Raw genomic sequence first — 13,321 nt, forward strand, 5'->3', positions numbered from 1 at the left:
ACGGAATGTGCATCCAAAAAGTCCACCCGTCATACCGCTAGGTCGCCTCATATTGGGGACCCAGGACGGACAGCAGCATACTACTAGTACATAGCACAAGCACGCACGCACAGCCTGAGGTGGTGTTCACAAACAATCCCCAAACTGGGACGACTTGTCTGTGGATTCGGTCATGAATCATTGGTGCAATGCGGAGTGCACACCAATGGGCGTATCTGCTAATCACCAACAGATGAGAAACAAACGACCAGCATTCTTCAAATGGCACTAAATTACCATACCTTGATCTGCACAGCAAGACTCAAAATTTCAAGGCATATCCTTTCAGGAGCACCAAGTACGGACACCTTCTTCTGAGCCCAACAAGTCCTCTCTCCAACCACGCTTCTTATCCTGGGGAGGGAACCCTTGAACATAGCCACGCTCTCTTGCATATCGGCTCCTTGCCGCCGTCGCCGGCTGCCTGGGTCTTCCCTATCAGCAGCACTCCTTTAGTTCTGGTTCAACTCGTCTCTCCAGCACGAACCCGTCACCCACGTTCCCCCTGGGAATTCAAAGGTATCGGGTACTACAACTCCAAACCGCACAGCGTGTCCCAGTCGTGTGTCGACCGTCACCAATCGCAAGGGTAATCAGCATATGCGCCTCCGGCCTACCCTTGGTACACTCACTGTGACGAAGTCTGGACATAGACCCCGTACTTTACATAAATAAATGCATACAAGCATTACAAGGCACTAAACCGAAGGACGCCCATCCATCGACCAGGTCATCTGCCAGGTATTGTTCGGTACCGCACCCACGGGAATTAAAGTGCACAGTACTACATATGTGGGATCGCCACTCCAGCATGCCGGCCTAGCTCCTATCTACTGAAAGGCAGGCTGCGATTTTTGTGCAGTTCCTCCAGGTAAGAACACCTTACTTGAAGCTACCCGATACACATCATTGACCTCCACTCCCCGAACAGGCCGCGACAACAAGTGGCCATTGGGGACTTGGCTCGTGAGGAACTAACGAATCGACCAAGTGGGTGCGACACACAGTAGAGAAGCATCCTTCCCACTCCACTACTCTCTCGCTGTGCTTTGCGCACTGCCTACGCCTTCCTTCCCTTGGCTCGTATTCCGTCTTATCACGCCTGGTCCCGAATACCTGTCAGTTAAGTCCCAACTTGCCGTACTGTGCCACACCACACCAATCACTGGTCAGCATCTCCTTGTCTTCCACGTGGGAACCCTCAGCTAGCTTTCCATCACCAGCTCTTTTCAACGTATACAGGACCAGAAGTGTCAGTGTCCGAGCTGCTGCCTTCTTTTCTGGGTTGGTATTTTGCTCTTCTGAGGCACATCGGTAATATCCAATAAAAGATAGCAAGGGCAAAACTCGCCATCTCGAGAAGGCGACTACTCCCCGAGGCCACCTTTGTTGCAGATGAGGAACGTTAAGAAAGCTCCACATAGCCAACCCTGACTTGCTGACTTAGGCGAGGCGTCATCTCGCTCCGATGGGATCAGTCCACAATGATGTATCACCCCTACCCCGACCCTACTTTTGTATCCCTCCCCAACGTCTTTGCAGGTGCCGGCAATGGTTCTACCGCCGTGCCAGTAACTGCAATAAAACATAGAGACAAACCCGGCACGGGTCGAATTAAATATAATCAATCGCACGGGACCCTTCGCTGTTGACCTGAAGCTTAGATTCTATAGTGCCGCCACTGCCAATCTGGTGCACCAACGAAAGGGTCTCAATTGAATAATTGGTCTCTGTTGTGCTACATAGTAGCAGGCCGCCTCTAGCTTGATGGAATGCAGGCTAGCTAGAAACTCAGGGGTGCAGCCACATACCTCCGGACGGGGCATGCCCTGAACCAATCCGTGAATTCAACGGCCCAGGCTTCGAGAAGAACGGAAGAAGTGTCTTGGTTCGCACCACCTCGGGCGGGCCTTCTAATATGGATAAGCTCTCGCAGCCCATTCAGAGCTATCCACTACATGCATTCTGTGCTAGACTTTACCAGCCGTCTTCCAATGCTTTTGATCACAAATAGGGCATAATCTGGGTGTACAAGCAGCTCGCAAGTCGATCGATCGTCTGCAATATTTGGGCCTAAATCCACAAAATGATAGCTCAAGGCCGTGGCTTTGATCTGCGACTTAATCATTGGCGGCCTTGGTCCTTTAACTAGCATTTGCATTCAAATACCAGTTGAAGTTATGTAACCTGGCTACAGGGACTGTATCGCCTGATCAGCACTATTATTTGCAACATCGCTCGCTACGTCACTCATCCCATCCCTCACAGTGGTCATCGCATTTCATTGCCCGTCTCATTGTCGCTGCTGTTGATGGTATCGTCCTTATGCTGCCATCACCATTCTCGCCTCTGTAACTTCAAGTACTAACGTTGATTCTTTCGTTCCCCGAGCATTCTGCAACACAGCCCAGATACCAAACTCTCACTGTTCCATTAGCGAGGCTCTTACACACTAGCAGGTCTTAATTATCTCCGACCGAATACGACGCCAAACAGCAAGGGCAGTCTCGCTTTCATCAAGTAGACTTCGGTGCCGCGGAATACTCCGTTCCCGTCAATGTAATATTGCAGCAACCAGTGACAACTTGACTCGAGCCATCATAATGAGCAAATGCACTGGTTGGGCTAAAGGGCGCCACCAATATCAAGACCTGGCCTTGGAAGATCTGCAGGCATAGCGAAAGGATAGCCAACAAGTTAGGAAATCTTATGGATGAATGGTGCTGTTTGTTGTGTATGTTACCATAGAGTCGAGGCTGAGTGTGCGGCTACGCGTCCCGCCGTTTCAAATGCTTGCTGTGAAGCATAGCCGCAACGCTGTTCCCTGTCCACATTACAACTTCACAACTTTGATCAACAACCTGCACTATGCCACGAGCAAGGAATTCCGGGTGGTGTTCCGCATACATCAACAATATCACGGGGCCACGGAGTGGTTCACTCGGTTGTAGGTCTGCAAGGACGCCGTTCGCCCCAAATGTTCAACAAATCCCAAGGCAGGAGGGGTTGATTACTCTTTTTTACGCTGGAATCCCAAAGGTCTCTCGCTTGCTTGTGTACGCCTACCAAGTGATGTCTTCCTCATCACCGTTGCCTTCAAATTTGTCTTCCAGCTGATGTGTTTGGCAAACACGTAGTAGACTGTCTGGGCCATTCAACATGGCAACCCTCAATATTACATTTACGACGGACGATGATCCGTTTTCCTTGTACAAGACAACATGTCATCATATACTAGGTAATGGACGCTGAGACTCGATCTGTAGTCAAGGCTCAGTATGGTGATATAGTCATAAACCAAAAAAAAAAAAAAAAACCATGTTCTTGTTGCTCGCCTCATTGTCAATGTCGAGAATCTCTTCTACAGATGGACTGCATGTCTCGGGGCAGAGAAGCGGGGGAGAGCTGTTCCGAGTAGGTAGCGTCACCACAATGTGCCCTACCTTAAGGTACATCTATGGCAACGGGTGATATTTGTATCTGTCATTGACGGGTGTGACTGTGAGCTTGGGCGAAGAGTATACCGAATTAAAACACCCGAATTGTCGGATGTAGTATCTGCAGCTGCACGTCCAGAGGTGTACGACTGCAGTAACTTTTCGTTTTCAGGTCGTGACAAAAAAAAGTCCCGTATATAGCCGAACTGAGAACAGAAAGATGATAGCACAGTTTGGGCGGCCTTGACAAAATGTAGAAGGTCGAAATAATGGCAACTGAACAAGACAAGACTTGAGACCAGCCCAAGAGTCGATTAAAGTGAATACATCAGCCCAGGTGCCGGAGAGATTTAGCTGTTGTCCGGCACGTGCAGGTTACGTCATTAATCGGTCGTCAGAAGTCCACGCCACGAGGAAATTCGACCAGAGCATTGGCTGTCTAAAGGGAGGCGTCAGGGCACCACGCAATCTGTTACCCAAAACAAGACAAGGTACGGCAACTTTGGCCGTCCACCTACCCCCTCAATCTCGTGTCTGGGTTAGGCCGATGCATTTAAACTTCTGGTCGCCTCGGCTGAAATTGGCATTGATTCCCTTCCGCACCCACAACCCAAGTCTTGATACCCTTGAACGCACTTCAACCCATCAATAGAACTCCAGTCTTCGTCTTCTCGGTCACTAGCACTCCAAGCATCATCCTCGATATAGTCTAAACCCAACAGGATATATCAGATAAATCTTTGAAAATGGGCGCTGTTTCCGCTGTCTTTCTCATTCTCATCACTATCCTTGGTATGACAGGCTCAGACACACCATCAAGGGAGAAGATGTACTAACACTTGAACCTATACAGTCCCGCCCATCGGTGTCTACGCCGTTGCTGGCTGTGGAATGGGTAAGTCAGCAGATCTATAACCGCCTTCATGTCCTTGATCTATTAGATGCTGATGCGTACTGCACAACAGATCTCCTCGTCAACATCTTCCTGACGATCCTCGGATACCTTCCGGGTCACATTCACGCATTCTACGTCGAATACGTGTACTACGACCGTCGTGAGCAGGCACGGGAGGGCCGCATAGTAACCGGTCGCGCGCCAGGTGTTTACAGTGATAGGGTGCAGAGTGGTGGTCAGGGTTACGGCACGATTGCTCAGCCGACGGCTTAAGTTAGGGGAGAATAATATCGGTAGCGCGGCGATGGTATGGTTGGCAGCTGAGGCAGAGAGATTCTACGTGGCCGAATGAAGACGCGATAGTGCAACTGATCTTCTGGGTAGCATGACGGGCGACGTCAGCGCTGCACTGCTAGCCAGCATCTGCCAACGAGAATGAATGAGTCTACGTGACTACGGTCATGGATGTATGATATAAACAACAGAACAACAAGAGACATTATTATATTCAAAACATAGCCAACGACATGCGCGTGCCTGACCCTCATGCATATGATGGCGCCGGATCTGTATGTCAGCGCATCCGACCCTGTCCTCGTCAATGTTACTTCGTAAACTCCCAATAGGCAACAGAGGCCCCAGCATGCCGTAAGAAGCACTGACATGGAAACAAACAATGGATTGAGCGCAACGGCAGTACTGCGCATGCTAGTCGACAAGCCGGACGACGAATCGAGAAGGCCTGGCGGGATAGACTTGGCTGGGGGCCATGAAGGCGGTGGTTCTAGCTCCAAACAGGCCGTTATCGGACCCACACTGGCGGGAGAAGACGATGCAAGATATCTGGGCCCAAGACGGCTTTACATGGCTTTCATACTCTTGATACAGTTGGATAGTAATACCGATTCTGGAGTTCTGCACTTTGAATAGCCGTAAATCTCACAGGCTCGAGAAGGCGACGACCACGTCAACCGCCCTACCAGGGAGAACGAAACCGATATGGTCTGGTCCGGCACAGCTTTAGCCAGTCACCAACGCCACCCAGTGTATCTTGGTGCTGCTGGCGACTGGTCAGATTTGGCTGTGGCCTGGGCGTCGAATGGCAGGTGAGGAATGGAGCGAGTCGCCTGAGGAAAGAGGGGAACCAGAGGAAGAACGGCAGCGGGGACAGTGTATATTTCTGCCCTTTTCTCCGTCTAACACGGCTAAGACGGCTGTCATTGGACGGGAGGTGGTGGCAGCGACCGGGGGGTTGGTGTTGGGCCACCCTTTGAACGGCAGCCACGACACTCGTGCAGCACGCACCTGCTCGTTCGCTGGTTACTGCGTTGCTCTAGCCTGTATCTGTAATAGCCTCCAGTTTGTTCCGTGTGTCTCTAAGCTAATGGGCTGTAGTGTTCTGCCTGTCCTACCTTAGCACTTTCTACATGTATGCTTCCTGCCTCCTCATCACCCCCGCCTATCGCTACACCCGGATGCAACTTCACCCTAAACACTGCAAAGCCTTCTTACTTCTCCTCCTTTTTTTATTTTTTTATTTTGTTTATGCCCTCACTTCTTCCTGGGCTCCAGAATTACATCCCCAAAAAGAAAAACGGCAATTGCAGCAGGACGTTTGTACGCGACTAGTTCACGCGCCTCGAGGCGACCCGGATCGCATCCTTGATAGTATCCACCATCGCATCACCTACTCCATCGCCTGCTCATCTCTCTGATTTACGTTGTTCTTTCTATTTCTACCCGTTCCGACTTCCCCTCCAACTCCACCCTAGACGCCCGTTGTGGAAGTAGAAGGACACAAGTCCAGAACGGACAAGGCGCACATTTGCTAAAAACCTACCTGCATATGCTTGCCCAGGAATCACAACCTGGTCAGAAACGACACTCGACATACATACACGCGAGAACCGACACAGCCATGCCTCCGCACTCGCTGGCCTGATGTCCTGCTCTTGTTCACCCCTTCACTTATCCGCCATCCAACGCAACAGCGAACACAACTTGTCTTTGAGGTTCTCACTCCTACCCTGGCGGCTCATGCTGCCCTCTGAATGTACATATATATAGCCCATCCACCGACACACCATTTACAGTGAAAATGGACCAGAGGAAGACCCTTCCCAAGGACCATTTGGGTTCCTCTCAATCCCGCTATCCTTCCTCCACCACTCGTGCCGGAGGCACTCCCGTTACAACAACCTTTCACGCTTCAGTCGCGCCTAAAAAGGTGGCGCGAGACTCATTGCCCTTCTCTTTTCCCCCGCTATTCCAACCAAATACCTCATCGACGTCTCTCGTGCCCTCAACTGCAGAGGGAAAGCCCATACCTCTTGACGACAGTACCGCGGCGCACCGCACTTCGGCTCTGCGAGAGCTCAACAGCAATTATCCTTCCCGCCACCGTTACGCCAAATCTACCGGCGCTCAAAGTAGCACATACTCACAACCTGTCATTGTCAGAACGTATTCTGGGTCTCACAGCAGGCCCTCGAGCACCAGCCGAAGCAACGGTTTGGGGGGAAGCGGCTTTGGCTTGAAGTCTGCCTCATCCGTTGTAAGCGGTCCTGCGGCTTCTGTCCGGCGCATCATCGCTCTGCGCACACCGTTCGGCGGCAGTGTGTCGACTCATAATGGCGGCTTAAGCATGGCTAAAGGGATGGCAAAGAAGCGGCTGGAAGGCCAAGAAGCCATGGCCAAACTGCCTCCCGTTGAGGCCTACAGCTTCAAGAGCATGATGGCCAACATCGAGTCTCAAGAGGGAGAGAGTGATATCAATGCCGACCTAGATCGCATTGCTGAAATCTGTGCCAGGTCGCGATATTCTTTGAGTAATCAGTACGAAGTTCATGTTGCGCCTCATGGCTCCGGTGCTTCCTTCATTAGCCACGCATCCTCATCTCGACGCCAGCGTCACAACGCTGGCCCTACCTTGGAGGCTGTGTCGGACGATGAGAGAAGGCACAGGAAGAGAAGAAGCGGTGGCAGAAGAAGAAGCATAGCAATGGGGACGTTGGAGACTATTATGTCTTCCAGTCGGTCTTCGGAGGAGGACAAGTCGAAGAAGAAGTCGGCAGCCGAAATCACTGCAGAGGTGCGTGGCCGAGCTGCCACTCGCAAATCAGGGAGCACGACTCCTTCGTCCTCAGTCAGCGAAGACGATGAGCGGCCGAGCCAGGAACAGAAGGATCAGCTACCCCCTCTTATGCGGAGGAAATCGTCGTCATTTGCCACGGCGATGTTAGAGAGCACGCGGCAAAGCCTTGCAGCCAACAACCAGTCGTCACCCCGAAGTTCGGCAAATGCCTTGGTTAGCGAGCCTGCTCTGCCAAAAACGTCGACGAGCCACCTTGAGGTTCGGACGGATATGGAGGACGTAATGGGGCATCGATCTGCCCGTAAGAGTTCGGATGAACGACCAAGAAGTGAGATTCCTGAGCAACAATACCAGAATATTTCAGATAAGCCTGATCAGAAGAAGGCAGCGGGTGGCCTCTTGGCGGGCCTTACCGGCTGGATACCTTGGAGACTTCCACCCATCGTAGGTCTTGGCTCAGCTTCTGCGCAGGGAGGCGTGTCCACAAGCCATGCTGAGGGGAGCCTTCGAGACCTGCTGAAGACAACTGACGCCAAGAACAAGGGAAAGATAGTGGAGGGCCAATCTTGAAGTGATGACGTGATGGCGAAACATGGCCGCCTTGTAGGGCATACGACTGGACGACTAGGCAACACGATGCGACGGCGAAGGCTTGTTTACATGGCAGCGATCCTAACCAAAAGGCATTATCAAAAAAAGGTCTCGATACCCATATAAAGCGGACGGCTATAAACAAAACAACAGGAGGCGCAAATGGGTGCTCGTCTCGCCATTTGTAACCAGTACCACTGACGATTTGATGATTATTTATGACTTGATGATTTACAGAGTATGAAGACATGGGATGGATCTGTTAGGGTATACGATTCTTCAATTTGATATATTTATACATGGCGTAGCCCAAGTTCGGGCGAATAGATGATTCGTGTGATGTATTTTGGCTAGTGAGGTAATTGCAGACATTGGACTAGGGGCAAGAATGCAGTCCGCCTTATGCGTATATCGTGTCAACACAGCGAGCGAAACTTGCAGCACAATGTGAAAGAACCACTCACTGCTGTGTCCGGGTATGGAAGGCGACTTGCTGCCCAGCCACCCAAATATTGACGCTACAATTCGCCTGTCTCCTCGGGCCGTGTCAACGTTTACATGTGGTATATCACCAACTGACAACCCATACTCTGTCAGAGAAATTGGGAAGGGAACACGCGTTTGCCTCTAGTCCCCTCTTGCAATCTGGTCAGCTTGGTGTAAGACCATGATGCACCGGCTAGTATGAATCCTCGTTTTTCTTATAGAACCAACCACCCACCGCTTTTCGTCACGGGGAAGTGATTCATTGGAAAGAAGTAAAAAAAAAAAAAAGGGGGAGAATAACGGGTAACCAGGACGAAAATCAGTGAAATATGGGCATTATCAAGATGTCTCTGGATACATGTTTCTAAAAGTCGACGTACGCTTCACGTTCGGAACATTCCGTCATGTATGTCGAGGAAAGGGGGGGGGGGGGGGGGGGGGGGGGGGGCGAAGTTGAAGAGACCTGGGTGTAGTTACCGTAGAGCAAAATGTTCTCACGCTCAAGAGAAACACCCGGCATAGATGGATGACGCACGATTGGACTTTGGTGTTGTTGTTGCTGACATGCGGAATTGCGAGGTCGATCGCACAGCTCAGCTCAGTATGCCTGTGAAGACAAAAAAAAAACGTCGACTTGTTGAGCTGCCGGGTCGTGTCGCCGCAAGATGTGCCAAGAAAAAGGTAGCGTTAGCTCACTAACCTTACGCAGGACAACTCTTACCAGGTAAAAAAAATGTTTCATAGCCATGTGGACGAACGCTACAAATGCAAAAGAGTGGGAGAAATCATGAGTCCGCCCCTTATCATGGTATATTTCCCGCCCTCAAAAAAAAATGTATAACCACACTATCCTCCTACGCCCTCCCGGATGCGTATGCCAATCAGCCCTCCTCCACTCACACAATGATAGCCATGGACTTTCCTAGCCATCAAATCCTCCTAATAAGCGGGAATTATCGCCAGCCAGCGATAGAAATTTGAAAAAGCAAAACATGAAACAAACTCATACCCATAAAGCCCCAAACAACTATGCCATCTCGTTCAACCATGAGTTTCGATTCCCCAACGCCATGCCAGCGCAAACAATGCAAGTTTGTATGTGTGAAAAGTGGGATGATTGTACAACGTCGAAGTCAACGACGCCTCCCGAGTAGTACCTCGCTTGACGCGAGCCAAGTCGGTCAACTTCACCGCCGTCGGGTCTTCTAAACTTTCTGGCGTTCTGCAGGGGCTGCTGTCTTTCCTTCGACATGTACTCTCTTCGCGTCGCCACGCTCGTCGTGAGCCTCGATCTCTCTCTTCCTGTCTCTAGATTTGTCTTTTCCTGCTGCTGCTGCGGCTCGCCGAGCTTCCTTTTCTTTGCGTTCGTTCTCACGTCGCAAGGCTTTGGACTCAAATTCGTGCCAATCACCATCTAGTGTAGCAAGCCTACAAAACAGTTAGTCCAGGTTTATTAAGTCAATGAAGGGATAGTGTGACTCACTCTACAGCCTGTTTTGGTGGGGGTTCTTCGACGGTGAAGTACTCATCTGCCAGTACTTCTGCGGCCGTTGGCCTCTTCGCAGGGTCGTAGCGGAACATGGCGGCCAAGAGCCGGAAGGCGGCTGGTGGCAGTCTCTCTTTGTACTTCTCAGCGAATGTGTTGGCTCGTCGGTAGCTGGGCCGCAGTAGCTCAAACCAGGGCATATCGACTAGGCCGGGCCACTCAGCCTTATTTGGAGTTCCCATAACGGCGTATATCTTGTCTAGCTGGCTAATTTCGCCTCCATCGCCTGGGAAGATGGCATGACGGGTGAAAATCTCCATCATGACACAAGCGGCACTCCAGACGTCGCAGGCCGGGCCGTACTGCGTCTCACCCAGTAGCAGCTCGGGCGAACGATACCAGATGGTGATCACTCGATTGGTGTAATCCAATTGATGTCTTTTGGCATAGAAGCGTGCCAGTCCAAAGTCCGCCAGCTTGAGAATACCGTCACTGCTAACAAGAATGTTGGCAGCTTTGATATCGCGGTGGAGGACTCCCCTTTTATGTAGGTAATCAAGGCCGTCAAAGAGTTGCTTGGCCATGTGCTTCTTTTGGGCAGCATCCAGTTTGAAAGATGGATGGTTGAGGATACCTGTCAAGTCGTGAGACAGGTACTCAAAAACCATGAAACAGTCGTTCTTTTCGACCATGACCTCCTGCAACTGGACAATGTTGGTGTGCCGCAACGACTGAAGCAACTTGATTTCTCTAATTGCAGTGACGGGGAATCCATCGCGTTCGCCTTCCATGCGAATGCGTTTAAGAGCAACCAAGCCTTTTGTGTAAACATGCAAAGCTTTGAAGACCTTGCCATAAGTACCCGAGCCCACGACTGATTCATTACCGGGTTTGCGGTAGTAGACGGAGTCTGACGTCTTCAAGTCTTCAGGCAGCGTTGGCGCTGTCTTTAGCCGTTTCATAGTCTTCTTAATCTTGCGTGTCCTTGGCGCAGGTGGCTGGCGCGGACCAGGAGGGTGCTGATGCCTCGGGTCCTGGCGTGCCCTGGCCGATGCGGGCTCGGTTGGGGCGCTGCGGAGGACGTCTCGGTCAATGGCCTTCTCTTTCTCCTTGTCTCTCTCCCTATCACGGTCTCGGTCACGGTCGCGGCCTCGTTCCCGGTCACGATCACGGTCACGATCACGATCACGGTCACGTTCGCGATCGCGATCACGATCACGATCTCTGGACTCATGTTGCTGTAGGGCATCGCGACGTTGAGGGGCGGCATTGAACTTCTGAGAGATCTCTGGCTTAGGCGCCGTTGGAGTAGGCTTTGAAGACGCTTTAAATGCAAAGCTGAACTTCGACGATGATGATGACTGAGCAGCCGGACCAGCAGGAGGAGCTCTACTAGTTCGTTGAGAATCGCTCTCCGTTGCTTTCTCTGACGTATTGTCTTCGACTTGCAAATCCTTCGATGGCCGGAAGGGGTTCTCGCTGTCAGCTACATTATCACCAGCATCCGATCTGTTACTCGGTGCTGGAGTCGTAGACTGCTGCGAGTTTGCATCATCCGACTGGCTGAATTGGCCACGTGAACCGGAGCCATGGTTATTGGAACCCCACTGGGCGCTCTTGAAGCCATTGCCTCGGTAGCCACCTCGGCCCTGGCCGAACTGGTTTCCTCGAAAGGAAGCTCCTCCGCCGCGGAAGTTTCCCCGGAAGTTCCCTTGCGAAAACGGCTGCATGGGTCCAGTCGGGGCGGATGGTGGCGGTGAGAAGGACGGATTCGGGTTGTAGGAGCCTTGAGGACCGGTTGGAGGGCCAAAGTTGGATTGTGGGTACTGAGGGGGGTATTGACTAGATGAAAGTAAGTAAGAGACTATGAACACGATGATGGAATGACGAGAAACCTACTGTGTCGGAGAAAATTGCTGAGGACCCCAGTTCCCTCTACCCGCGCCATAAGGTGAATGATTCGGGGACGCATTGTACGAGTTTGGGGTTGGCTGCGGGGATTGAGAAAACTGCCGTGGGTCACTGTACTGTTGGTTGAAGGCAGCCGGCATCTGCTGGTGAGAGGCAAAGCCTCCCCTATGGTTGCCTCTACCACTCATGTTGACTTCCACGCTGTTCGCACCAGAAGATGGTTGAGACTTTGAAGGAAGTCGTGATTCCTCGCCTTGCAGCATCCGCTTGCTCGAACCTCTACTAGCGGACCGGGAAGAGGCACGAGATCGAGGCTGCTTTTGACGTTGACGGTCTCTGGAACCGTTACGCGGAGATATCGGACGTCGGTCACCTCTGGCAGATGTAGATGATTCCCGTGCAGGGGATCTATGATGATGGCCTCTCCGTGGGGGTGAAAGACCACGGCGATGTGGGGGGGAATAGTCCTGACGGCCACGCACTCGATCTCTGCCAGGTGAGCGAGACCTGCTACGACGGCTTCGACGGCTCCTCTCTTTAGGCTTAGATCTGAAGTCTCTGCGATCAAGACTAGGTGAACGCCTTAGTGGCGGAGGAGAGTTGTGTGGATTCCGGCCTAAGTCTATAGGGGGGGCTGAGTCTCTGTGGTCACCGCGAGAGCTGTTGTCTCGTCTTGATTTCTTCCTGTCCACTGTAGCTCTGTCTGGGCTTCGGCTTCTCGGTCGCTTCGTTGATGGCGATAAGGGAGGGCCGTCGCCTCGAGGCTGTCCTCGGCTGCGATCTCTGTGTGCTCTGGTTCGTGATTCGCGGCGGGAGTCACCAGCGTCCCTCCCACGGGACCGGTCACGAATGTCTTCCTTATATCTGTCGCGTCGCGAAGGGGATGGGGATGCACGACGATGGCGTTCTCTGCTACGATCGCGGGGTTTAAGGTGGACTCGGCCAGAAGGCTGCGACTTATCGTGAGGATGATCGCGCGGTTTGCTTTCTGACAATCTATCGGTTTCTCGAGGTCGACGGGGTAGAGGCGACGGAGATCTGCGGGAGCGTGTCACTTCTCGACCAGCTCGGCCTCGATCTCTGCGCTCATCGCCTGGTCTGCGGTCGTCTCTCATGGCGACATGTCGAGGTCGGTTGTGGTGGCAGGACTCCATCGCAGCAGCCGATTCGGTTTGAGTTTTTAGATGCAAGCACATTGCCAGCCGAGGTTTTCCCGATAACGCGATAACCCAGCCTTGTAAGCGATATATGCAATTGCCGAAGCGCCAGTGGTGATGCAAACCACCAAGACACAAAGTCGATGGCAGAAGAGAAAAGTCCAGGCTATGGCTGGATACGCAAATAAAGAAAAAAAAATCTTTCGAGGGAAAGCAGCCTTTCGC

General features: G+C 51.9%; 3 protein-coding genes across 3 annotated transcripts; 2 read left to right on the top strand and 1 right to left on the bottom strand.

Moving 5' to 3' along the window:
* Positions 1–4,222: 4,222 nt before the first annotated feature.
* Positions 4,223–4,644, top strand: CTRU02_201691 (plasma membrane proteolipid 3; the record flags this gene model as incomplete). The annotated part of the gene is made up of 3 exons (XM_036729815.1): positions 4,223–4,268; positions 4,330–4,371; positions 4,442–4,644. 3 exons carry the CDS (start codon positions 4,223–4,225, stop codon positions 4,642–4,644), a joined length of 291 nt encoding a protein of 96 aa, XP_036578349.1.
* A 1,825-nt stretch (positions 4,645–6,469) lies between these two features.
* CTRU02_201692 (uncharacterized protein) lies at positions 6,470–8,035 on the top strand (the record flags this gene model as incomplete). Its single annotated transcript, XM_036729816.1, has 1 exon — positions 6,470–8,035. The coding sequence occupies one exon, from the start codon at positions 6,470–6,472 to the stop codon at positions 8,033–8,035; it is 1,566 nt and encodes a 521-aa protein (XP_036578350.1).
* Positions 8,036–9,747: 1,712 nt separating this feature from the next.
* On the bottom strand, positions 9,748–13,093 carry CTRU02_201693 (uncharacterized protein; the record flags this gene model as incomplete). The annotated part of the gene is made up of 3 exons (XM_036729817.2): positions 9,748–9,970; positions 10,026–11,870; positions 11,928–13,093. The coding sequence occupies 3 exons, from the start codon at positions 13,091–13,093 to the stop codon at positions 9,748–9,750; spliced, it is 3,234 nt and encodes a 1,077-aa protein (XP_036578351.2).
* Positions 13,094–13,321: the final 228 nt, after the last annotated feature.

Source organism: Colletotrichum truncatum, assembly GCF_014235925.2.
Source record: "Colletotrichum truncatum strain CMES1059 chromosome Unknown Contig_0001, whole genome shotgun sequence".
Classification (NCBI taxonomy): domain Eukaryota; kingdom Fungi; phylum Ascomycota; class Sordariomycetes; order Glomerellales; family Glomerellaceae; genus Colletotrichum; species Colletotrichum truncatum.